The 26,895-nt window shown below is 40.7% G+C and overlaps 1 protein-coding gene and 1 long non-coding RNA gene across 3 annotated transcripts; both read left to right on the forward strand.

Moving 5' to 3' along the window:
• Nucleotides 1-1,750: 1,750 nt before the first annotated feature.
• Nucleotides 1,751-11,343, forward strand: LOC122558696 (uncharacterized). 2 transcript variants are annotated; one of them, XM_087996106.1, is made up of 7 exons: nucleotides 1,751-1,922; nucleotides 2,402-2,722; nucleotides 6,297-6,572; nucleotides 8,012-8,131; nucleotides 8,645-8,688; nucleotides 10,609-10,719; nucleotides 10,845-11,343. In XM_087996106.1, the coding sequence occupies exons 2-7, from the start codon at nucleotides 2,476-2,478 to the stop codon at nucleotides 10,992-10,994; spliced, it is 948 nt and encodes a 315-aa protein (XP_087852232.1). In that variant the 5' UTR covers nucleotides 1,751-1,922; nucleotides 2,402-2,475; the 3' UTR covers nucleotides 10,995-11,343. The 2 variants fall into 2 exon arrangements, with proteins under 2 accessions (XP_087852232.1, XP_043563426.2); XM_043707491.2 differs by lacking the exon at nucleotides 1,751-1,922 and adding an exon at nucleotides 2,162-2,292.
• Nucleotides 11,344-24,015: 12,672 nt separating this feature from the next.
• LOC148147415 (uncharacterized) lies at nucleotides 24,016-26,631 on the forward strand. Its single transcript, XR_015759894.1, has 3 exons — nucleotides 24,016-24,119; nucleotides 24,717-24,760; nucleotides 26,522-26,631. It is a non-coding gene; the product is annotated as an uncharacterized LOC148147415 (long non-coding RNA).
• Nucleotides 26,632-26,895: the final 264 nt, after the last annotated feature.

The raw sequence follows: 26,895 nt of genomic DNA on the forward strand, positions 1-26,895 counted from the left end.
AATAACGCGATTGTGTCCGCCTCTACCACCTCCACTGTAACGTGCTCCAGGCATCCACCAGCCTCTGCATAAAGAATTTTCCACGCATATCTCCCCTAAACGTTTCCCCTCTCACTTTGAGCTTGTGACCCATCATAATTGAGATCTCCACTCTAGGAAAAAAAAATCTTGCTATCCACCCTATCTATACCTCTCATAGTTTTGTAGACATCAATCAGGTCCCTGCTCAACCTCCATCTTTCTAATGAAAATAATCCTAAAATATTCAATTTCTCTTCATTGCTAGCACCCTCCATACCAGGTAACAGCCTGGTGAACCTCCTCTGCACCGTTTCCAGGGCATCCACATCCTTTTGGTAATGCACTACCAGAACTGTGCATAGTATTCCAAATGTGGCCAAACCAAAGTCTTAAACAATTGTAACAAGACCTGCCAATTTGTACTCAATTACGCGTCTGATGAAGGAAAATATGCCATATGCCTTCTTGACCACTCTATTGACCTGCATTGCCACTTTCAATGAACAATAGACCTGAACACCCAGATCTCTCTGTACATTAATACTCCCCAGGATTTTTCCATTTACTGTATAGTTCGCTCATTAATTGGATCTTCCAAACCACACCAATCACATTTGTCAGGATTGAACTCCATCTGGCATTTCTCTACCCAACTCTCGAATCTATCTACATTCTGTTGTATTCTCTGACAGTCCTCTTCACTATCTGCTACTCCAACAATCTTAGTGCCATTTGCGAACTTGCTAATCAGACCACCTATACCATCCTCCAGACCATTTATGTATATCATAAACAACAGTGGTCCCAGCACAGATCCCTGTGGAGCATCACTGGTCACAGATCTCCATTTTGAGAAACTCTCTTCCAACAGTCTCTGTCTCCTATTGCCCAAGCAGTTCTTTATCCATCTCGTAAGTACACCCTGGAACCCATGCAACTTCACTTTCTCCAATAGCCTATCATGGGGAACATTATCAAATGCCTAACTGAATTCCACGTATATGATATCTGCAGCCTTTCCCTCATCAATCAACTTTGTCACTTCCTCAAGTAATTCTATTAAGTTGGTAAGACATGACCTTCCCTGCTCAAAACCATGTTGCCTGTCACTAATAAGCCCATTTTCTTCGAATTGGGAATGGATCCTATGCCTCAGTATCTTCTCCAGCAGCTTCTCTACCACTGGCGTCAGGCTCACCGGTCTATAATTACCTAGGTTATGCCTGTTGCCCTTCTTAACACATCGGGTACATGTCAATGAATGCACCTAGTTATCAGCAGTACTCTGTACCAGTACATAGGTCAGCAGCAGGAAAAGAACTGCTAACATTGCGCAATCGCCAGTAAAGTTCTATTGAATCCCTACAGTGTGGAAACATGCCATTCGGCCCAGCAAACCCACAACGACCCTCCCCAACTTCACATTTTCCTGACTAAAGCACTTAGCCTTCATACTAAGCGCTTTGCATTGCCAATTCACCTAAGATGTACATCTTTGGATTGTGGGGGTAAACCAGAGCAACCGGAAGAAACTCGCGCAGACTCAGGGAGCATGTGCAAACTGCACACAGTGAGGCAGCATTGCTAACCACTGAGCCATCGTGCCGCCCTGGAAATATATGCTTGGCAGTTAGCAGAATCGTTTCCCCCAAAGAATTATTGTTTCGAGACAGACATTTGCTGAATATTTTGTTTACTTTTGGATGATGTTCCTTTCCATGCTTTCCATGAATGCCGTAAGAATCATGTGTGCTTCTCAGTTACAGAGTGCCAGATCAGCTGGGTGTCAGTCACGGTGTCGCGGACTCAACACCAAATCACCATTCCTTCAAAAAGAATCATGGTGCCACCGAGACGAACAGCTGAGTTTCCACAGCATACAGCCGTCTGAAAGCCCGAAGGTGCAGTCAAACTGGTTAATTTCACAATCTGTCAAGAGCTACAGCAATGCAGAAATGTTAAATGGATGTAGAAATGTTCCATATTGTGGTTAAAGGTTAATGAAAGGTGGGTGGTTTGAAGTTCCACAACGTGCTGTCAACTCTGACGTCAAACAGAAACCACAGCCTTGATGTTGGAGATTCAGTTATATTTGCTCAGATTTATTGCAACACCCTGAATAGCATTTAATCTTCTAGTGCCTCTATCCATGCCGCACTTTTATGACTTTTTTCAGTGACTGAAGAAAAGGTTTGAGTTCATCGAATTTGATCAAAATGTATGGAATTGCAATATCTTGTTACCTGTCAATCTTCGGCATTTTCTACACAGGTATACAAAATAAAACTTGTTTGATAAATAGCAAAGTTAGCAAAGATTGTGTGGAGAAATTTACTTCGAATCCACGCTTACATTTGTGCGTTTCTTCTTTTTCTGACAGATGCCAACGAAACCCCTTTCTCTGTGACTCAAGTCCCCGCATGCCTGACTGAAGTGGAAGGTATAAATGTGTCCATGTATTGTTCCATTCCGCTATTCTCTCACAACCCAGCAGTAGACGTTTACTGGCAGAAAGGCGACCAGGGCAAAACTTTGGATCTGACTGCGGACCAAAGGAAAATAATGTTACCATTCAAGCAAGGATCCACTGAGCTCCAACTGGTCAATCTACATTTCCAGGACTCTGGAATCTATTATTGCAGCATTAGGGTCTCTGGCAGGAAGGTTTTCAATGGAAATGGGACGAGGCTGATCGTACATGGTGAGTATCACTAAACTCTTAATCGCAAGTGTAAACATACACAGCTCTGAAAGGATATTTCACAGAATAAAGTAGTGTGTTCGTTGTTCACGTCTCTTGCGTTTGCCTCGCCCCTGCAATGTCTCATGAATCAGTTAGTGTCATTCAGAAAGCTGACTTCTGTTCATCAATGTACTCGAATCCAGCATAACCTATTGAAATATCTCTTATTTGTTCAAATAATTTAAAATATTATGGACATTTTATTGCATTTATATCACAACTTGTTTGTGTGGTTTAGTGAATTTACATTCAATTGCTCCATTTGAAATCATTAAATATTTGTGTGATGCTCTCAGCCACCTATTTGTAGCATTCTGATCCTATCTTGACGAAGAAAGGGTGCTAAGTGTTCAAGTAAGCATTCTATTGACTGCGCAGGGAAGTTAGCTGTGCTCGTTATCCCTTGCGGGCTTCTCTCCTGCCTTTGTCGGTAATAAGCCCATGGATTTGAGAGTTTGTGTTTAAGCAGGTTTGTTAAATACCGGATAGTATTTAGTAGATGATGCTTACTGCAAGCGGAATATCCCAATAATGAAGGATGGGAATACTTGCAGACCTGTGTTTACTGTATTCAGACTGCTGTGGAATATTGTTGCAGTAATATGCATACAGAATTTGCCCAGTATGATATCATAATATTTGGTTGTAGCTGGCAAAGAGAGAACCCCTCAGTCTTCTGTTACAGAATCCATGCAGTTTCTGGCCACCCATGTCCGATTCACTGTCTGATTCAAACATGGAAAAACAGAAATTGCTCGAGAAACTCAGCAGGACTGTCAGTGTCTGTGGAGAGAAATCAGAGTTGACGTTTCGGGTCTAATGACTGTTCAGAACTCTGAATTCTGCTTTCTAAGTCTGATTTCCAGCATCTGCAATTCGTTTGTTTTGTTTTACAAACATGGAAAATTTGATTGACCTGATGTTCATTTACTTTAAAAGATCCAACGTGTAGAGTCATAGAGAGTAATAGAGTATCATCGCAAAAAATAAAATTAATGTATCAATGAAATCTTATTTGGATTCATTTAATTCATTATTCTCATTGCTGAGAGTAGAGCTCCACTGTATTTACCCTTAGCACACAGTCTTTTCCTGACTGTTGATAGAATCAGTCAGGATGCAGTAATGGACTCAGCCAGGATACAGTATGGCTGAAGAAGGGAAGGTTCTGCAGGAGGATTTAGCAGAATCGAAACGTTAACTCTGCTTTCTCTCCACAATGTTGCCAGCTCTGCTGAGTTTCTCCAGTAATTCTGTTCTTGCTACAGTATGCCAGTCAGCATATCACAAAATTCGAAATGGGGGATAGATATGCTGGATTGAGTGAAAATAAAACAAAGTTACACCAAAACAGCAACATTATATATTGCACATTAAACAATAATATATGGCACGGTGGCTCACTGTTTAGTACTGCTGCATCACAGCATTGGGATCTGGGTTCAATTCTCTGTGTCGGCGCGAGTTTCCTCTGGGTACTCCGGTTTCCTGCCATAATCCAGACATGTGCAGGCTAGGTGAATTGGCCTTGCTAAATTGCTCACAGAGTTGATGGATGTGTAGGTTAGTTGCATTAGTTAGGGGTAAATGATAGGGGAATGGGTCTGGGCGGGTTACTCTTCGGAGTGTCGCTGTGGTCGGTTGGATTCAATTTTAAAAGAAAACTTGGCGGCATGGGCCGAAGGCCCTGATTTTTAAGGTTGTGGACCTCTATAACCCTATGACCACATGCATTTTGCAAGCTTTGCAAAGCATATTAAGGCATTGTATTTGCGTAGGTTGAAGGCATTTATTTGTAGGACGGTGCATACACTGATCAGTTGCAACCGATGGAAAATTATGTTTCACGTTACCTTCATTTAAATGTAATGGATTTGGAAACAGCGATAATAATAATGACATGTTGGAATATATTCATGCGTGCTAATAATTTAATGTGATCTGAAGTACAGAGGTTTCTTTTCAAGCGCTGGTTGGGGATTCTTTTAAATAAAACAGAGCTAATCCCCATGCTTCAAAGTCAACTGGTAAATTTACGTTTTTGGAGCATCTATTGCTCCAACTCAGTCTGAGTGTCACAGACTCATAGAATAGAATCCCATAAGTGGAAACAGTTTGGCTCAACAAGTCCACGCCAACCCTCCGAAGAATATCCCACCCAGACCTATTCCTCTATTTTTCCCTAACTAATGCACCTCGCGTACACATCCCAGGACACTATGAGCAATTTAGCACGACCAATCCACCTAACCTGCATGTCTTTGTGACTGTGGGAGGAAACTGGAACACACAGCGGCAACCCACTCAGACACGGGGAGAATATGCAAACTGCACACAGTTTGATTCAGCCCGAGGTTGGAATCGAACCCTGAGAGGCAGCAGCGCTAACCACTGAGCCAGCGTGCCGCGGGAAACGAAGTGAAGCAACATATAAAACACCCAGAAATCAAACTACAACTGATAGGGAAGGCAGATGAGGTAAAATTAATTTCACTTTTCTTTTCGACAGTAATTCACTACATTCACCAGGAATGTTGACAACGGATCTTCAAAAATACAGAATATTGGGTCAACTCTTATTCTCATCATCGACCTACTAACTTTCATTTGTGCTGGTTGAATTGTAACAAATACTTTATTCACTCAGAGGGCGAATTATAATCACAATGTGCATTTAATTCAGAAATATAATACTGTTGTTCCTGGGAGGCGTTGCTTTCTGTAGGTTCTTCCCAGCCGGACAGAATATGCGGATTTTTAATCAGCTGTCATGATCATAAGTTTGTGCAAATTAATTACATACTGTAATGCCATCACCAGGACAAAGTTGATGTTCATCTGAATATAGGAGTGGACAAGCGATAAGTGCTAGCGACACTTACATCTAATGACTGAACAAATGCAACCGAACATTTCCATCATAATGATTCATGGGGTTTGATTAACTGAGCCTGAAACTGGTCCCAGTCCATAAACGGTGGCTTCCATCAATTAGTGTTTGTATGAAGACAAGCAGAAAGATAATTTCCATACTCAACTGTTTTTTTAAATGTATTATTCATTGATGGAACGCACTTGCCGCTAGCTGAATCAGCATTTATTGTTCTTCCCTTACAGTGGCCATGAGTAGGTTGTGAGGAGCTGACTTTTTGAACTGCTGCGATCCGTTTGGTGCAGCTAGACCCACCATGCCACTGGGGAAACAATTGCAGAATTTTGATCCTGTGACACTGAGGGAACCGCAATATATTTCAAAGTCAGGTTGGTGAGTGGCTTGGAGGCACGTGTGAAGATGGTGGTGCTCCCATCTCTCTGTTGCTCCTGTGCTCCCAGATGGAAGCGGCCTTTTACTTTTGCAAGCTGCTTTCGAAAGTGCCTTCGTGAGTGTACTGTGCTCACTGAGATTCCCCAACTAAAGGAATACTACTATGAGTTAATCTGGATTGTTCGGTGATGTCAGGTCTTCCATTTATTTTGCCGTTGTAATGTACTAATAGTGTTTTAATACCGATTACCATCAATGTATTCACAGTGCCACCAACTCCAGTGAAAATTGTTCAAATGCCTGCTCCGTCCCTCACTCTCCGCTGCACGACAGCTCCTTTTTTCCCAGAGGAAATTCACGTAATTTGGTATAAAAATGATATCCTAATTACATCTGGGATCAACGCCACGAAAGTATGGAAAGAGGGGAGTTTATTTAAAGTCTCCAGCGTTCTCAATCATCTGGAGAGCGGATCGGTTTATATGTGTCAGATTTCCCATGTAGCCCTCCAGCTCCCAGCCTGCGTCAGCTACAAGATTCAGGGTGAGAAATGTGAACTTTTAATACTGTTTCCACATTCCGAGTTTGGTGTGATGTGCCATGACCTATTTGGGCCATTTTAAAACCATGATAGTGAAACGCGACACTCTCCTTTCATGGCTTTTGGGTTTTTTGGGAAGTACCTGAAAACATGTCATTATATAAACTCAGTGATATGATTCAGAAGGCAGACTATAAATTTCGTAGCTAATGCATTTCGTTCTCATGGCATGAGTTTGCGGCGATGGGACCGCGACATTGGGGATTTATTGGACATCAGCATCAGTCTCATTTCATTTCACAGCTCTCGTGGACTTTCTGCGTCCAGAGTGTTGCCTGATTCCAAATGACACATACAAATGTGCAGGTCTCAGATTTGCTGAGGATCAAGTTCAAAAAGATTTTAGTTCGATTTAAATGCGACCGAAAATCGATTTACAGTTGGGAGATTTTCCAAGGTTTACTTTGGCGGTATAATCGAAGTAAACAGGGCGAACGACAAGGATGTATCGGGGTATAAACTAAGCGAGTGTAATGCGGCAAGGAAAACTGGTGTGATTGCGTTCAGAAAACTAAAAGCCTGCATTCACTGATATGAGACTGTGACAAAATTTAAATACTGGTTTGACAAATACGGTCAAATCAATACAAAAAAGGTTTTAATTATCTTATAATTGGTAAATAGCCATCTTGGTACTGTAACCATGTCCTGGGGACTTGAGGAAAATCGTAAGAACGCCCACATTAAAAAAAAAGCCTCCATAGTTAAGGTGATTTCAACATTTAAAATGGATAAGCGTCAGGATATTTTAATGACACAATGAAGAGGCCACACTGTGTACATTTAGCTTATATGTACTATCCCATTCCTTTCATTAAAGTCAATTAATTTTGTCCTGTCTGGTTTTGTTCATTAATGTTTGCATCACATCCGGGAAGTTTGCCTGTGCACTAAAGACGCCCGAGACTCTAAAAGGAGGCGGGGTCCTGCCTGCTCTGTCTGATGGCCACTGTTTTCAAACGATTTCTCAGCTCTTGATAATGTTTTTGTAAAATTAATTTTCTGTAATTTGTTCAAACCTATTTAATTAAATTTGACTTATATTTCCTGCACAATGAAACTTCTAAACATGGTGTACAAATACACAACAAACCTGGTGGGGGGCAGCAACACAATCACATATGTACCACAAACTTGATTAATATTTGAAAATTATTCTGAATTGATAGTCACGTGTGATTTATTGTCTGTCAGACGTTGTCAGGCTAAAATTTTCCCAATTAGGCATCGCGGTGGAATATATTATGGAGTGTGTGTTACACCATTCATGACAGAGTGTGTCCAAGTTATTCTCTTGCCCTTTGATTGTGAATTTGCTTCAGTGTTTAACACCATCTTCTCTGTAAAATGCAAATTGCAGCTTTTGTTTTACATATTCTAGGCAACGGCAACAATAACTTTCCTTACGTCTTGGTGTCTGGGTGTGCAGTGGGCGGTTTAATAATTTTGTTTCCTGTTGTTGCAATTCTTGTCAAGCGACGGACATCAGGCAAACCTGAAGGTAAGCCCTGGCATTACCCTGTTTATTTGTTTTGTTTGGTCTACTCATTGTTGGATGTTGTCGCACGGACCGTGTAAAGTTCAGACACAGATCTAGATATTCAGATCAATGCAGACATCAGGAAAAAAAAAGATTGGCTTCCTGGGCCTCAGAGCTTGAATGCAGGCAATGCCTGAAAAGGAACTTTGAAGAATAATACGTCCACATCTCCATGTTAAAGTCAACCATAGCTTTGTTCTTTACAATACCTCAAGATGATAATGTGAACGATCTAGATTAATACCCTTAATGCTGTAACAGGGAAAAGGATCACCACTGGGTAAGAAAGTGTGAAATGTGTACGACAAAATAATATATCGCACCTTTGACCAAAGCTAATCCGCAATTAGACACTGGTGTTATTTCTTATTGATGTCGAATCTGGTCACTTTAAACCAATATACTTTGGGAGGCTCTTCACACATCAAGTTCATGATAACTTTTATTGTTGATATCAGTTTCATTCTCCAATAGGAACACAGATTACTGAAGACATACCAGAGCAGCTGGAGCCGCAGGTTAGTTTCATTCTCATCCAATCAGACACTGAAATATGCTCTGGATGTAGGTTTGCTCGCTGAGCAGGAAGGTCCATTTCCAGATTTTTTTTCACCCTAATAGGTAACATCTTCAGTAGGCCTTCAGGTGAAGCTCTGCTGCTGATTCCGGCTTTCTATTTATGTGTTTGGGTTTCTTTCGGTTGTAGATGTCATTTCCTGTGGTGATGTCATTTCCTGTTCTTTTTCTCAGGGTATGGTAGATGGGGTCGAACTCAATATGTTTGTTGATAGAGTTCTGGTTGGAATGCCATGCTTCTAGGAATTTTCGTGCATGTTTCTGTTTGGCTTGTCCTCGGATGGATGTGTTGTCCCAGGCAAAGTCATGTCATTCCTAATCTGTATGTAAGGATACTAATGAGAAAGGATCATGTTGTTTTGTGGCTAATTGATGTTCATGTATCCTAGTGGTTAGTTTTCTACCTGTTTGTCCAATGTAGTGTTTGTTTCAGTCCTTGCACAGTATTTTGTAAATGGCATTATTTTTTCTTGTTGTCTGTATAGGGTCTTACAAGTTCATTAGTTGCTGTTTTAATGTGTTGGTGGAGTTGTGGACCACCATGATGCCAAGGGGTCATTACCAACACAGTAAAAAAGCAGCTAGGACAAGCCAAACAGAGACATGCATGAGAATTCCGAGAAGCATGGCATTCCAATTGGAACTCTATCAACAAACACATTGAGTTAGACTCCATCTATCACCCCCTGAGAAAAAGAACAGGAAATTACAGCACCACAGGAAATAACATCACCAACCCAATGAATCCTAAACATATAAATAGAAAGCAGGAATCAGCAGCAGTGCTTTGCCTGGAGGCCCACTGAAGATGTTACCTGGTAGGGTGATGAAGCATCTAGAAATGAACCTTCGAGTTCAATGAGCAAACCTACATCCAGAACCTCATCCTAAACTACAAATCTTCTCAAAACACGCTATTGAAATATGCTGTACATTGGCACCAAAATTATAGTAATTCTATTGATATAACAGAACTGCTTTAGCTTATGCCAGAACAACCTGTGAGTATCACCGAGTAAGTGCTTCTTTTACTTTCTGGTGGCTCCGTATTAGCACTGCTGCCTCAAAGTTGTACAGACCCAGACTGATTCAAGGCTCGGGTGACTGTGTGAAGTTTGCAAGTTTTACCCATGTCTGCATGGGCTTCCTCCGGGTGCTCAGACTATCACCAAGTTAGCATTTCTTTTACTTCATTATCTTCCTCCACATTGCTGGCAGAACTCGCTTTCAAGTAATCCATCAATTCTCACAGACATTGATTTCTGTACTGGTGTTTTATCTAAGCCACCCTGACAACTATTCAAATACGTGAAGTAGCCTATTCCAGTTCAAGAAGAAGGACCGCTCGTGATTATGATTCAGAAATTATGATTTGAACGTTTCTGAACTTTCAATTAGTGCCATAACATCCATTACTTAATTTTTCAATACTTTACTCTGAGCAAGGAGTGGCAATAAATGTTGGCGCGTTTGCAGAAAATGGATCCGCTGATCTGCTTATATAACAGTTCTCACATATATAATACCAATGATTGTACCTACATTGCAATTACGAACTGCACTGTTCTACTTATCTACCGTTGTATGGACTGTAGCCATGATATGGCAGTGCTGGTGTTGTACAGGGGTGGACAAGGTAAACCAAAATGTTTATTTGAAATCACAAGCTTTTGGAGTGCTGCTCCTTCGTCAGGTGAAGTAAAGAGAAACATGCAGGCACAGAATGTACAGGCTATATTTATGGACTACAACCTGGTGTCCTGTGACTTCTGACCATGTCAGGATTGGGTGCATTGGACCTTGTGCATGATGTTTTTGACTTGTGATAAGCAAATAATAAATGCCCCAAAATTTCTCATCAGATTAGGTATGGGAGAGAAGTGAACAGCCCTTCCTATGCTGCTCTCAATTTCATTGAGCACAGGAAATCTGCAAAACCCAGGCATCTGGGAGAGCCGACTATCTATGCCCAGGTATGAGTATGCCAAAAAAGGAGTGATCAGGTATAAGTAGCTAATCTCAGCAATGTACATTGACAAAAGTAGAAAAATACATTTGAATAAAGGATGCAACTGATCTTTTATTGTTGTTCCCTCAGACTCAACAAAGTGCTGGCATTAAACTGATATATACATCTGTGGAATTCACCAATCCGCAGAAAAGTGAAAAAACCAACAAACAGAAAATGGAAATGGAATATGCAAAGATCAAGATAAACAAGCCAAATGGAGAATCCCAGCTCGTATGAAGAATTGTAAAGTCCAATAATGGGCCAGCCACATGGGGTCCACCATGCAGTGTCTGATTATGGAAACTACCTGTACAGTACATTATTGGTTATTTAGTAGCACATTGACACATAAAGGAATGGAAGGAATCTGCAGAAGATTTACTGAGAGAAAGACATTGGGAATTGGCACAGCAGCTGACCTTGAAACCTACAGCTTGTTTAAAAGAACCAAAGCAGTACAGTATTCATCAAAGTTTTAAAGTGGGACACATGAAATGTGAAACCAATTTGTCATTTCGGGTAGGAGTAGAAGGTGATTAGTTGGATGAGTTATGCAACATTATAAAATAAACCATTTTTTATACAATCAGAGGAGCACTTGACAATTTGGTCATCTTCCCTCATCTCTGACAGCATTTAGGTTCTATAAGAAAATGCTCTTACCATTCTTTGAATAATGATATCAACAAGTCCTTATATTCCTTTCTATTTCGTGGACTTATCTAGCTCCTTCTGCCATGCACAAATCATCATCTCAAAGACATTGTGTGGGAGCAAACTGAACCTACAAAGTTTATTTCCTGGGTAAGCAGAAGAAAATCATGACAAGGAGAATGGTAGATACTTGAAACCCTTGAACCTTCTACAGCATGTATTCGGAATATTGCGACCTTCACTGAAATTTCTTGTTTGGTCCACAATATCCCACACTTTGTAGCCCTTGACAGTCTTGTCTATCAAATATCTGCCTAATGTATTCAATGAATAAATTCTCAATGTATTATATGGCCCATCTACAACTGGCTGCTTGGGAGGAGAATGTTACAGTCCAATCACCTACTGGGAAATTAACATTTTCCCAATGTACATCATTGTGATTCCATGGAGCATAGGAAGGTATGGGATGTTTTCATATGGATTTATGAAATCATGAGCAGCACAACTAAGGTGAATAGCCAAGGTCCTTTGCGCAGTGTAGGAAAATCCAAAACTGGAGGGCATAGGTTTAAGGTGTGAGGAGAAATAATTAAAATGGATCCAACTTTATTAACTAATCTACCATGTAGAACCCTGGTGAAATCCTTGCTAAAAGGTGATGTTTACCACTTTGCCTGCATCTATTGAACATATTCTTGAACATATTTTCAAACAAATTTGTGAGAAACAGTTTCCCACGCACAAAACAATGCTGACTATCCCTGAAAAGTCGTTGCCGTTCCAAATGCATGTAAATCCTGCCTCTGAGAATCCCTCCAGCAACTGACCCACCACTGACATTCGGCTCACAGATCTGTAGTTCTCTGGCTTTTCTTTGTAGATTTTCCTAAATAATGGCACAACATTAGTCACCCTTCAGTCTGCCAACATCTCACCTGCAGCTGTTGAAGATACTCGTACCTCTGGTGGGTGTCCCCCAATTGCTTTCCTCGCTTCCGACAATGTCCTGGCAATTTATCCACCTTTGTGCATTTCAAAACCTTCAGCACCTCCTCTGCTGTAATATGGATGCTTTTCAAGACATCTCTATTTATTTCTCTGAGTTCGCCAGTTTCCATGTCTTTATCCAGAGCAAATACTGACAGAAAGAATCGACTTAGGATCTCACCCATCTCTAGTGCTTCCACACATAGATGGCCTTGTTGACCTTTAAGGGGTTCTATTCTCTCCATAATTACTCTTTGCCCTTCAGAGACAGGGAGAATTTTTATCGCATGTGCTTTTTCTGCCCTCCCTTTGAAGTGTACTGCTACTCCTTCTATGCTCCTCAAGAATTTATTTAATCTCAAATGTTTAAATTTGACATGTACCTCCTTTTCATTGATCAGAGCTTCAGCACTTCATATTTCCTAGTCCTACTAGCCTTACCATTCACACTTACAGGAACATGCTCAGCCTGAACTCCTGCTATCTCGCTTTTGAATAATTCCCACTAACCAGGCATTCTTTGACCTGCGCACAGCCTCCACCAATCAACTTTCAAAAATCCCTATCTCATGCAATCAAAATTGGCCTTGTCCCACGTTGGAACTTTAGCTTGTGGACCAGACCTATCCTTTTCTGTAACTATTTTAAAACTAAGTAGTATTATGGTGATTGGTTCCAAAATGGTCTCGCACTAACATCTTAGTCACTTGCCGTCCCTTAATTCTCAGCAGGAGGTTGAGTTTTGTCCTTCTCTGAAAAGCAGGACAAAAAAGGAGAGTTAATGATTCGAGCGTAAGTTTTTCATCGCAAATGTGGGTCAGGGCCCAAGTTGGCTAAGAGATAGAGCAGCGGGGAATGTGGCTTGGAATGTGATAGGGAGATGAAGGCGGGGATGATGGTGATGGGTCAAAGTGGAGGGTGGAACACATAGGTGGGAAGGAAGATAAACAGGTATGACAATTACAGAGGGTGGTGCTGAGTTGGATGGTGGTATCTAGAATAAGGTGGGGGGAAGGGAGATGAACAAACTGGTGGAACAGACATTGATTCTGCCTGGTTGGAGGGTCCCAAGATGAAACATGAGGTGTTCTTCCTCCAGTTGTCTGGTAACTTGGATTTGGCGGTGGAGGAGGTGCAGGGCTTGGGTGTCATTGGTGGAGTCGGAGGGGGAGGGAGAGTTGAAATGGTCACCCACAGGGCAGTGGAGTTGTTTGATGTGCGTGTTCCGGAGATGTTCTCTCAAATGTTCCGCAAGTTGTCGTCCTGTCTCCCTAATGTACAGGAGACCACATTGAGAGCAATGGACACAGTAGATGATGTGTTTGGAGGTGCAGGAAAATCTCTGCTGGATGTGGAAGGATCCTTTGGGACCTTGGGTGACAGTGAGGGGGACATTTGTAGGCAAAGGAATGGCTGAAATTGGGAAGAGATGGGGGAGATACTAAATGAGTATTTTGCATCAGTATTTCCTGTGGAGAAGGATATGGAAGCTAGAGATTGGGGAAATAAAGAACGATAGCTTGAAAAATGTCTGCATTCCAGAAGAGGAAGTGCTAAACATCATAAAACACATAAAGATGGATATATCCCCAGGACCTGATCAGGTGTATCCGAGGATTTTGTAGGAAGCTAGTGAAGTGATTGTTAGGCCCCTTGCTGAGATATTTGTACCATCGATAGTCACAGCTGACGTTTCTGAAGACTGGAGGTTGGCTAATGTGGTGCCACTATTTAAGAAAGTTGATAAGGAAAAGTCAGGGAACTATAGACATGGCAGCCTGATGTCAGTGGTAAGCAAGTTGTTGGAGGGGATCATGAGGGTCAGCATTTATATGTATTTGGAAAGGCAAGGATTGATTAGGGAGAGTCAACCTGGCTTTGTACTTGGGAAATCATGTCTCACTAATTTGATTGAGGTTTTTGAGGAGTAATGAAGAAGATTGACGAGGCAGAGCAGTGGACATGATCAATATGCATTTGACAAAGTTCTTCATGCTGAACTGGTTAGCAAGGTTAGGTCACATGGAACACAAGGAGAACTAGCCATTTGGATACAGAACAGGCTCAAAGATACGAGACAGAGGGTGGCGGTGGATGGTTGCTTTTTAGATTGGAGTCCTGTGACCAACAGTGTGTTACAAAGAAAGGTGTTGAGTTCACTGCTTTTCATCATTTATAATAATGATTTAGATGTGAATATAGGAGGAATACTTTGTATGTTTGCACATGACACCAAAATTGGAGGTGTACTGGACTGTGAAGAAGGTTACCTCAGAGTACAATGGGACCTTGATCAGATGGACCAATGAGCTGAGGCATGGCTGATGGAGTTTAATGTTAATATATATGAAGTGCTGCATTTTGGGAATCAGGGCAGGATTTATACACTTAATGGTAAAATCCTAGTAAGGTTGCTCACCAACTAGTCCTTGGAATGCAGGTTCATAATTCCTTGAAATTGGAGTTACAGGGTAGATAGGATAGTGACGAAGGTGTTTTATATGCTTGCCTTTAATGATCATTGCATTGAGTACAGGAATTTATAGGTAATGTTATGGCTGTACAGGTCATTTGTTCGGCCAGTTTTAGAATACTGTGTTCAATTCTGGTCTTCCAGCAATATGAAGGATGATGTGAAACTTGAAAGGTTTCACAAAAGGATGTTGACAGGGTTGGAGTGTTTGAGATATAGGGAGTGGGTGAATAGGCTGAGGCTGTTTTCCCAGGAGTATCCGAGACTGAGGGGTGACCATTTTGAGGTTTATAAAATCATGGATAGATTGAATAGTCAAGGTCTTCAATCCATGGTAGGGGAGTCCAAAATTAGAGGGCATAGGTTTACAGCGATAGGGGAAAGATTTGAAAGGGACCTCAGGGACAACATTTTCAAGCAGAGGATGGTCCGTGTATGTCATGTGCTGCCAGAGGAAGTGATGGAGGCTAGTTCAATTACAGCATTTAAAATACAACTGGTTGGGGATTTGAACAGGAAGAGTTTAGAGGATATGGCCAAATGCCACCAAATGGGACTAGATTGATTTAGGAAATGTGGTCAGCATAGATGGATTGAACCAAAGGGTCTGTTTCCATGCTGTACAGCTCTATGCCTCTATGACTTTGTACCTGTTTGTAGCATCTATCACCATGAGGTACCTTATTACAAAGTTAAATTTGAAGCCATTGACCTTGATTCTCAATCTAAGTTGTTTTTGGAGTTTCTTCTCCATTGTGTGCTTGTCGTTTTAATTGCAGGGGCTTATGTTAATGATATTTCCAAATGGTGGCATCGTTAAAAGACTTTTCGAGTCTCCATGTATTGATCAATAAGTACCTTCATCAAGCTACTCACATAACTTATTAAAGAGTTCAGGTAATTTAATAATATCCAAGGTGTTATTAATAATCAGTGTTCAATTTCATTTCTCAGCATGTATATTCATCCTTCCGAAATATCCTGTGTTAAAGTGTTTAACAATTTTCATTCTGAAATGGCTGACTGGTATGTAGTTACTTGACTGAAATTTCTCCAAAAATTACATAATAAATCTACCTGAATATCATTTGATAGCAATCCGATAGATGGAGAAGATGACCGCAATTGAAACCCAGGTCATCTATACAATGGTATCAGAGAAAGGATCCAATGGCACAGCCTGAGAGTAAAGGGAAGACCTTTTTGAATGGCGAGAAGGAGAAACGTCTTCAGCCAGAGAGTGGTGAATCTATGGCTGTGGAAGGCTGTGGAGGCCAGATCAATGAATATGATTAAGACTGAGATAGATAGGTTCTTGGGTATCAAGGGGATCAAGAGTTATGGCGTGAAAGCAGGAGAATGGGGTTCAGCCATGATTTGATGGGCTGAATGGTCTAATTTTTGTTTTATATCTTATAGTCTTATGGTCTTATGTTCCTGTTTGGTCTATTTGATGCCACTTGCTAGAATACCCTGCTCACAGTCTGTGATTAACCTCCATATAATTTAATTTCCACATTAACCAAACATTCTTCCAATTTAATTTTCTGCACAGAGGTACTAGTGTGGGGAGCAGCGTTTTCCAGATAGAGAAAGCCAGCAGGCATCTATGCACTTATATATCTTGAACAAAAAGGATAAGACAGAGGAGACAATGGCACAGTGATGCAGGCTCAGGGACTGACCATGACAGTGTTCAGATTTTAATGTCCATGTCCTTTATTCAAATCTATGCTCAGTAATGGTTACCACGAATTGTTGATTGTCACAAATTGACATGATTCTCAAATGGACTTGAGGGAAGGAACTCAATCATCTTTCTCTGGTCTGACCTACACGTATTCAAACCAAACAGTGAGTGATTGACTTCTATCCACTTTCAAGAGATATTAGGAATATGCTGCAAATGCTGAGTGCCCAGTGACATCATCAACCTTTTTGCAACTGAAATAAGAACAAACCCTCATGATTAAAGTATGGCAACGAGTGAATTAAATATTCATATTAAGGCAAATTGGTTTTTTTTCATTCCTAATTGGACATTTTTTCTTCATGCTGCCACAATAATGTTGAAAATTGGAAGGAAGAATGAAATTGACCAAGTAAGTTCCTGTGAGTTGATGGTTTAAACGTTTTATTTCAGAAATATACATGGAGTCCCTGCAGACACGGACCATCTCAGACCTCCAGATAAAGTGAAAGACTTAGGTGACTGCATCAGCACACTTTCAAGGAATGTACCAGACCTGAACCACAGAGAACAACAGGGAGAGTGCCTCACACCTGATGACCAGATTTTCTTCTCGGATTGTTAGTTGGATTGTCTAATTCGATTGTTAGGTCTTGAAAACTGTTTTTTTTGTGCAACAGCCTCTCACAATTCTCAGTTGATGGTGAGACAAGATCGAGAGTGCGCTGTCACCAGAGGCGCCTTGGTTAAACTTTATTGCATTTTCCCCATCTTTCAAGACAAGAAGCCAGTGAAAGTGCAGTGGTGCAGAGATGGGAGAGATGGGTTCTTGGAGGAAATTTTGGACCACAAGATCCAGCTTTTTTCCCTCAATTGGGGAGGAGCTGTCTTACAACTGGCGGATATAAGATTGGAGGACGCTGGGGTTTATTACTGCAGAGTGACACACAATGTGGCTGCAAACAGAACCGGCACCAACCTGGTCGTGTTCGGTAAGGATCAAGGAGAAGGGAAAATACTGCGTTCGTTGTGCAATTGGATTTAAGGCATTAATCGGAATAATTTTTAAAGTGCGGATCTAATCTACAAAGAAAGAATTTGTAATTTTTTGTTCCGATTTTAACACCATAAGACGGAGGTGCGGGGGTAGACCGTTTGGGTCTGCTCCGCCAGTCAATGCCATCATCGCTGATCGGATCATCCCCAGCTCTACTTTCCCGCCTTTTCTCGATGGGCCTTGAACTAGTCAGCAATCAAAAATCTGTCTAGCCCAGCATGGAATGTACTTACAAACCAAATCTCAACCACATGCTGCGGAAAATAATTCTGCATACTCTCGACCCTGTGACAGAACAGTTTCCACCTTATTTCTGTCTTAAATAAGCGACCTCTTATTCTGAGGTGTTGCTCTCTGGTCCCAGTCTCTCCCACAAGGGGACACAATTTTTCTGCATTTATAATATAAATCCTCCAAGAATCGGCTAAAATTCCATAAAGTCGCCTCTCAATCCTCTATATTTCACGCGTACAAACCCAGTCTGGCCCTTGTTATTAGAGGTGGCCTCCAACAGATACCTCGTTGAAGAAATCCGAGGTTCCAAATGAACACGAGAACGAATTTACTGAAACTTCACATGTACTTCCACCGAGTTTATTTGTTGAGTGCAAGTTTAACTCAGTTTATAATATCCACTTCCTGTGATTTGAGTGAGGAATTTTTGTTGTGGTGTCAAAAGTGATCTCCTTAAATGTCGGAACACAATGATCCTATTCCCGGAAAGAAAATTGCACTGAATGACTGCACATCTTAAAATTGGAACAAACATTCGAAATATAATGCTTTGTATATCTGAGTACTTGAGGAAAATGTGAAAATATTAAGACAACGAAATAAGCAATTCATTAATTTCAGGGATTGACACGAAGGCATTTGCCAATGCAAAATTTAAAACAACAATTACACTCTATGATGTTAAAACTGCGATATTCGTTAGAACGTTTCCCCTTTAAACGTTTGTAATTCGGCGCTGATGAACATTTCCGCTTTTTCTTCGAAATGAACCAGCAGATTGTTTTAAACTGTGAGGTATCCCCTATTAAACACTGATTTAATTGCATGATCTTTATGGTTTTCTTGTTCTGCTTGACCTTGTGGTAGAATTTGCTTCACATTTTTCAAATTAAATGTAGGCTTCAAAACAAACGTTTCCTTTTCTTTTTGTTTAGTCCCTCCTACTCCACTCAAACTGGTCAAACTGCTGGAGGACAGCTCAGCTTTCCCTCTAACTCTTCTTTGCACAACTGCTGAGTTTTACCCAGACAACCTGAACATCACTTGGTACAAAACTGATTCAGAAATTGCAACCGGGATGGAACATGTCAAACTGCAGAATTCCATCGGGCTCTATGAGGTTTCCAGCAACCTGACTGAGACAGAACCCGTTCAGAGTGGTACCGTTTACACTTGTGAAGTGTCTCATATCTCACTGCAGACGCCAATGTCAGCTACATTTTCAATAAATAGGGTAGGTTCATTCAATTATATTAATTTCGTTGTATTCTGATTTGCTTAGAAAATGAGCATACCACCAATCCCGCTTTGCAACAAGAGACTGTGATGGGTGAGGGGTGTTTATCCGACTAAACGTCAATTTTTATCGGGGTATCCAGAGAGGTGAGTGTGGGGTTCCTTGCTGTTTGTGGATTATAGAAAAGATTTAGACTTGAATCAGTAACTTCTCAGATGACACAGAATTTGGTGGGTCAGTTAATAAAGAAGATAACGGCAGATTGCAAGAATGAATGAAATACAATAAAATGCTGCCATTTGTTGCCATAATCCGGCGCCATTTTGATAGTTTAAGAATAAGAGAAAATTGATAGAGGATAGAGGGGTGTTGGTCCAATGGGCTGGATAATGTGACGTGACGTATTTGGGATGGACTAACGGACAAGGGGATACAGGACATGTTGAGCGGTATGAACTTGGAATTAGAGGGACCTTGTTGTGCATTTTCAGCCGGTTCAGCTGGTAAACGTGGTTAAGAAAATATTTAGGATACTTGCTGTTCTTAGTGGAGACATGAGTTTAAGAGAAGGGAGGCAGTAGTGGAACTGTCTGAACCGTTGTTGAAGCCACTGCTCGAGTATTGTGGACAGTTCTGAAATCGATATTACACCAGCGATGTTATCGGGCTGGGGAGGTTGCAGAAGAGATCTACCAGGCTGTTGCCTGGACAGGAGAGTTTTGCTTATGAATGGAGATTGGACAGACTTCGTATGTTTTCCTTCGAGCAGAAGAAATTGAGATGTGACATGATTGAGATGTATAAAATTATGAGGAATGAAGATAGGGTAAACAGGAAGACAATTTTTCCCCTTGATACAGGGGTTATTGAGCAGAGAGACATCGATTGAAAGTAGAGAGGAGATGTGAGGAAAATGTTTGTTTCACCCAAAGGGTGGAACTCATTGTCTGGAAGGGCAGTACAGACAGATACTCTCAAAACATCTAAGAAGTATTTAGATTTACTTTTGCGCTGCCAGCTGCTGGGAAATTGGATAATTTTTACATCCATTGGTTATTATTTGCCTGATCGATTAGATCACAGATTAACTTGGTACGAGTCCATCATTTTGAGCTTTAAATTTGGTGCGTCTCATGAGGGAAGGTTATTAAGGGCCATCTGTGGAGACAAGCACTTGCAGTTGATGTTAGTTATGAGTAAATCCCCAACCACTGTTCATCTGTATTGAAAATCTATGAAAGTTGTAAGTTTCATGGGAAATTGAAAAGTATTCATCTTCTAAAAATTATATTAGGAAAGTTTCTCGTCCTCTCAGTTGCAGATGTCGTCCTGGTGTATTCGTTTCAAAGTCTCAGCTTTCTATATGCAATAAAGCATGTCTGCTCTTCGGCAATTGCATCATCGGCAGTTGGCTGCAGAGTGCCCAGGGCTCGGTTATAATAATCAAGTTCGAATTCTAGCTGCAAAGTTAAGGAGGCGGGGTTTGGGGGGGGGGGTGGGGGGGGGGGGGGTGGTGGGAGCTCAATAACTTTGGTAATAAACTTTAAGCGTGGCTTTTTCTCGACTTCCTAATAATATTATTCGAAAGCTTAACACTGGATATGGCAATTGCAGCAGCTCATTTTGAGCAAAGACGAAATGTCGACTTTTAATAAACAGCCTGCACTAGAAAATGCCTGAATCCAAATCCGACAAGTCAATATGAATACTCAGACATGACAGCGTTTGATATGAAGACTATTTGTACAGATATCAGTTCTATGCAAAGGGAGGACTAATTCATGTTTCAGATGTGACATTCACTTTTCCCTGTCATGGAACTATTTAGCCTACTATAGAAATATCAGGGTCGACTTTCCATTCAGAAAAGTCATTTCCAGTTTAACATTTTCCTTTTCAACTTCTTTTCTTTCCTGGAAAGGCTAGTTTTCTTCCGTGACCTGAATGTATCCTGACTTCATTTCCCTTGCCAATGATGCCGTTGGCTCAGGTTTTGCCTTTGCAGCCTCTTTTCCCCATACCCGAGGTTCTGTCCGTTATACTGACTCCACAATGATGGTTGAACAGTCATTAGATCCCAGTCTCAATTATATTTGAATTGGAGGCACACGCTGGAACGTAATGGCCTTCCCAATGTAAATGTTTCCTATCTCTTCCCGATGTCTATGCTAGGAGTAAGGAATGTGCATTTGAAAGGTGTTCTTGAACCAGATAACACGAGTTGTCGCAGTACCTTATGTAGATTGTGCTCACTACTGTCTAATGTGTTTCCATGGCAAAGGAAGTCTTTAGGAAGGCAAAAGGTATTTCGGCATTAATTGAAAGGGGAACAGAGCATAAAAATAAATGATGCTGTGTGTGGTGATGTGCATGGGTGCAGGGGGGAGGAATTGTTGCAGCGTCAGGGATTTTTCTCGACTTGTCAGACTGTATTCTGAATTTTAGTCTCCACAGTGGAAAAAGTGTACAATTGCTTTAAACTCAGCTCAGATAATGTCCGGTCAACTAATTCCTTATTAAAACGGTTACCACACGAGATAAGGTGATTTACCCATTTGAGTTTAGAAGGATAAGAATTGATTAGATTGAAACAGCAATGTCCTGATTAGACTTGGCCGATTTCGGAAGGATGTTTTCACTTTTAGGAAAGACAAACGTGTGGAACACCGTTTGAGAACTTGGGGTTTTACGTTTAAGATGGATCAGTGGAGGACTTTTCTTGTAGTTAGTGTGTGGACTTAATTTCCCAGAATATGATGCTGTCTCATTTAATAGATCTCAGGCTCAATTTGATTGTTTTCTGATAGACACTGCAGTCAGTGCTAGCGAGGGTAGATTAGAATAATAAATTCAGACCAAAGGCAGATCAGCCATGGTATTGTGAAATGTCAGGGTAGATTTCACGAACTGAATAGCTTAATTCTGTTAAGCTCTTTGCTGAATGTAATGGGTGTTACTGTATAAGGTGATCGATGGGATGCTGTTCAATCGTCCTGGATGAATTACAGATGCTTATTTGCTGCTGATTCTCAACTTGACAAACGGAAAGGGTTCTGTCACACTTGTTGACTGTTCATTGCAGTTAAAGGACAGGATTTGGGGGAGTCCGGAATTGAGTTTCTAGCTGTGGTATTCCCATTGCTGCGGTGTACCTGGTTTCGTTTGACACAGCGTTTATAGGGCAGTCAATGGTTTTAATTCAATTCGTGGTCAATAATAACACAGAATATTAATGGTGGTTATTCCACTGAGAGTCGAGCTATTTAAACTAAGGGAAACTTGCTAATCAGATTACCTAAACCTACCTCCCGATCATTTATGTACATCACAAACAACAGCAGTCCCAACACGAATCCCTGTGGAACACTACTCGTCACACTCCTCCATTTTGAGAAACTCCTTTCCTCTGCTCCTGTCAGCTGCTCTCCAGTCAGTTCCCTACCCAGTAGCTAGCACGCCCTGGAACCCATGGGACTTCACTTTCTCCATCAGCCGACTGTGGGGAACCTTATCAAACCCCTTATTGAAGTCATTGTTTATAGCATCTACTGCCCTTCCCCCATAAATCAACTTCGTCACTTCCTCAAAGATGAACGATACGTTCCATATCTTACTCAAGCCTGAATGCTTTCCAAATACTTCTGCATTTAGACATTAAAGGATTCAATATCTAAAGGTAGTAGTGCATTTTAGAAATTGCCAGCGAACTGACATAATAATGGGAGTTAAGTCATTGATGCAACAGTTTAAGATGATTATTTCAAAAACAGTGAGTTGATGGCATACAGCTGTTATATCCTGCAGTTGAACAGATTCGCCTCCGACAAAAATAACGTCACGCCTTTGTCTTACAAATACCAGTGTGGGGAGGGGTAGCTACGTTCTCCCGTTCAAGTATTACTGTTGGATTTTGTGCGATCTCCTGAAGTCCTTCTCGATGAAATAAACCCCAGATTCCTAGTTCAGACTCGTTGCCCTCGCAATTGTGATTCAGCTCTAACATCCAGTTTTGGATAAACGTTATCATGACTCTGGAGCACAGTGCAATTCGGAGACACTGCCTAACATCAGTGCGTGGGGTTTTGAGAATGGTGCTGTTGTTGATGACTCTGCGTCAAGTGGTTATTTTCTTCCCCACCATTATTAATCCTTCGTTGTACCATGACTGCATAATGTTTTCTGATTTGCTCGTTGTGGGATTAATTATCCCATCCTTGGTACGTTGTTGTAATGTCATCTGTTAGATGTATTATTTTTAACCATGAATATGCTGCTTCTGTTAATTCCTATTGGCTCAGAGTTGATACCCAGGCTTGATTTGTTTTTTTTCCCTGAATGGAGTAGCTGAATCTACAAATTGTAACGGAGTACAATTTTCCGGATGCTGACTATTCCCAGCGCTTTATGATTGTCCAGTTTGGAACCATCCCATATTTCATGAAAGCATTTTAACGTAATATAGATCAAATAGACTGAAATTAAGGAACTTTATTTTCACATGGCGGAATGTCGTGGATCTACATGTCTAAATGACGTTAGTCATTTCTTCCTTGGCAGTTCTTCAGCTTTGCTGACGACTTCGAGCAGATGATTGTTGACTCCCCATTATTTTCATATTTCAGATCCATAGCTCTTTGCTCGAGATAATGTTTTCCTTGAACGGATTGGATGGCGCAAGCAAAAGTGAGACTGCGAATTTATGTGTAAATGATCAGGCCAAAAACCCCTGGATACAATTTGTTTTCTTGCAGTGACTTTTGATGCCAAACCAGAATTGTCAGACGAAATATGTCAGTATCTCGATAGCACAAAGCTTAAACGTCATCAAAATAAATCAAAAAAGACGAGTAACCGCTGGAATGATGTGGGATTTATTACTATTCGGTCATGCTGTGAACATGTTGAAATTACTGTTATCTTCACAGATCATGTCGGGAACAATAACATCTCTTCTCTAACGTTTTTCCGTTGTTTGGGAGTTGGATTGATTTTCCTCCTCATAGTGACATGCAAACTCATACGAATCGGTAAGAATGTTAAATGTTAAAACAGGAGATAATGCTCATTAAGTACGCTGTTCCACGTGGTATTTTCAATTTAAAGGCACTGAATCAGTTCATGATATCGTCAACTGGTAGGATCACTCAAATGGAAGCATAGAACATAGAATTGCAGAGTATAGCAGCAAACCCTTCGGCCTATCAAGTCGGTGCCGATCATGATGCCATGAAAAACGAATCTCATGTGTCTGCACATGGTCTATGTTCCTCTGTTCTCTGGGTGATGGAACACAACTCGGCACTGCACAGGAAGAAGGAAGTTTAAATTGCTGCCTGAACCGAGAATTCTATAAGCCGCCTATTTCCACCCTCCTCTCTGTGACTTCTCAGTTTGGGATTGCAGCAACATTAACTGATGTTAATGTCATGGTTTACATTAAATACAACAAATTGTTTCACAATTTAACCTGCGAGTTGTGTCCAGATTTTAACCAATCTATATCATGGGATTTGTTCTTGACGCCGATGCTTTTGGAGCAAGTGCCTGTGATATTATTTGTAACATTTTCATACGTAGTTGCAACAGAATTAATGTACATTTTGTCTGATTTACTTCTCATTTAGGAACACGCAGAAAACTGAAAGAGTGTAATCAGCGCAATGAGCAGGTAGGCCACTGGCAGCAACTATTTAAGCTGTTTGGGCTGGCATTTCCAAAAAGCGATCTCTTTACCATTGTGTCAATTCCCTGCATGTTTGCAAGTCTAAAAGGGTATGTTAAATTAGATAAAATGTGACGGTATAATAATGTCTTTCAATGCAAAAGGCAGGTTGCAAAGGACCGGTTGGGTCAAACGTTAAAAACATCAGCAACATTATTTTGAATATAGTTAATAGTTTGAGAGGACCACAATAATTCCTTGAGACTAAAGGACTAAGGGACTGAACGAGACAGTAAGGTGAAAAATTACCAAGGTGATTGATATAGTATGTAATCAAAGGTATGATCTGTTGCACAGAATGACATGTTTCAGTGATGGGAATTTAAGCAAAATATATTGATGAATGAGGGAGTATAATTAGGAGACGGCCGGCAAGCATTGAGAAAGAAAACCTTCATCTCGACGGTGAAAGGATCAAGAGAATCTATAGTCATGGACGAGGCAAAAAAATACAGCAAACCATTCTATTCCTCAAGTAATATAGAATTAAATGATTAAATTGAAACTAAAAAAGTAAATCATCAATAACAGTGAGTTATTGATGATGAAAAAGTCAGTTGGCCGAATTAGAAATGATGCGACAGAACCGGATCCTAATGCGAAAACTTGAAGATTAAGGCGATCTGTAAAGAGTTGAACATTCAGGAAATTAATACTGCATCTTAAGAATGAATGGAGTCAAATCTTGTAATCCCGTCTACAATTGCAAGTAAGAAAATAATAGTTCAACCTGCTCTATTTACAGAACAAAAACGACATGGGATTCATTTTGGAAGATCGAATTTGAATGCAGAATACAGGGTTAAAGACAGGATTCTTGACAGTGTAGAGAAACAGAGGGACCTTTGGCTCCATGTTCATAGATCCGTCAAAGTTACCACCCAAGTTGATAGGGTTGTTAATAAAGCATTGGGGTGTTGGCTTTCATTAGCAGGGGCATTGAGTTTAAGAGCCGCGAGGTTATGTTACAGCTCTATAGAACTCTGGTTAGAACACAGTTGGAATACTGCGTCCACTTATGGTCACCTCATTATAGGAAGGCTGTGGAAGCTTTAGAGAGAGTGCAGAGGAGATTTACAAGGCTGCTGCCTGGAATGGAGAGCATGTCTTATGAAGAAAGGTTGAGGGAGCTAAGGCTTTTCTCATGGGAGTGAAGAAGTGTGAAAGGTGACTTGATAGGGGTGTACAAGATGATGAGAGGCATAGATAGAGTGAATAGTCAAAGATTTTTCTCGAAGGGCAGAACAAGGGGACATAATTTTAAGATGAATGGAGGAAGGTTTAGGGGAGATGTCAAAGGTCGGTTATTTACACAGTGGTAGTAGTCAGATACATAGAGGACATTTTAGCGACTCTTGGATAGGCACATCGATTACAGTAAATGAAGAGTACATAGTTAGTTTGATCTTTGAGAAGGATAAAAGATCGACACAACATCAAGGGCCGAAGAGCCTGTACTGTGCTGTACTGTTCTATGTTCTATTTTACATTGTCAAAAATTGACACAGATACTGCAAAATGAATTGGCTTATTTTTCGCGCATAAACAGACAAAATGTTGGCAAATCAACCGCGGAACAATGAATAGTTACATGAGCAGGAAACGTGATATTTCACAGCCATTTGTTCGCCTCAATTATTGTTACCCAACAAAGCAGAAGCTGCATTTCTGAGTGTCAGACTTCAACCCAAATATTGCTGTTTACAGACGAAACACGGAATGACAGAGAATAACAAGGTTTACACAGACTTGGATATCACAGGCTCGGGAAAAACTGGGCGAATGGCCAAGAAGGAAGTCAATGCAAGTTAAGCTCAGGTGCGGCTGTTTTTTTAAAAATCGAAATAAGGAAAAATAACACGTAATAAAAGTTAATGCAATGTAAACTGACATTTCATGTTTGAATATATTGAAGTGCATTAAAACTTGTATCCCAATAAATTAATTATTAGATGATATGATAGCATTTCAAATAGTCATTTTAAGAAAGAACTCACAAATAGACTTTTTTTTTGACTGGAGGAATGTCTGTAGCAAGGCCCATTAAGGTCAATGCTTTTACATCCAATGTTTATCAAATA

Source organism: Chiloscyllium plagiosum, unplaced genomic scaffold, assembly GCF_037043375.1.
Source record: "Chiloscyllium plagiosum isolate Xiang-an unplaced genomic scaffold, Cpla_swu_hap1 HiC_scaffold_17, whole genome shotgun sequence".
Lineage (NCBI taxonomy): Eukaryota > Metazoa > Chordata > Chondrichthyes > Orectolobiformes > Hemiscylliidae > Chiloscyllium > Chiloscyllium plagiosum.

Bases quoted from the DNA above. Each gene is read 5' to 3' on its own strand.
- LOC122558696 (XM_043707491.2), top strand. From the start codon at position 2,238: ATGTATGGAATTGCAATATCTTGTTACCTGTCAATCTTCGGCATTTTC. The intron at 2,293-2,401 runs GTATACAAAATA...TTTTTCTGACAG, and splicing joins CTTCGGCATTTTCTACACAG to ATGCCAACGAAACCCCTTTC. The intron at 8,132-8,644 runs GTAAGCCCTGGC...ATTCTCCAATAG, and splicing joins GACATCAGGCAAACCTGAAG to GAACACAGATTACTGAAGAC.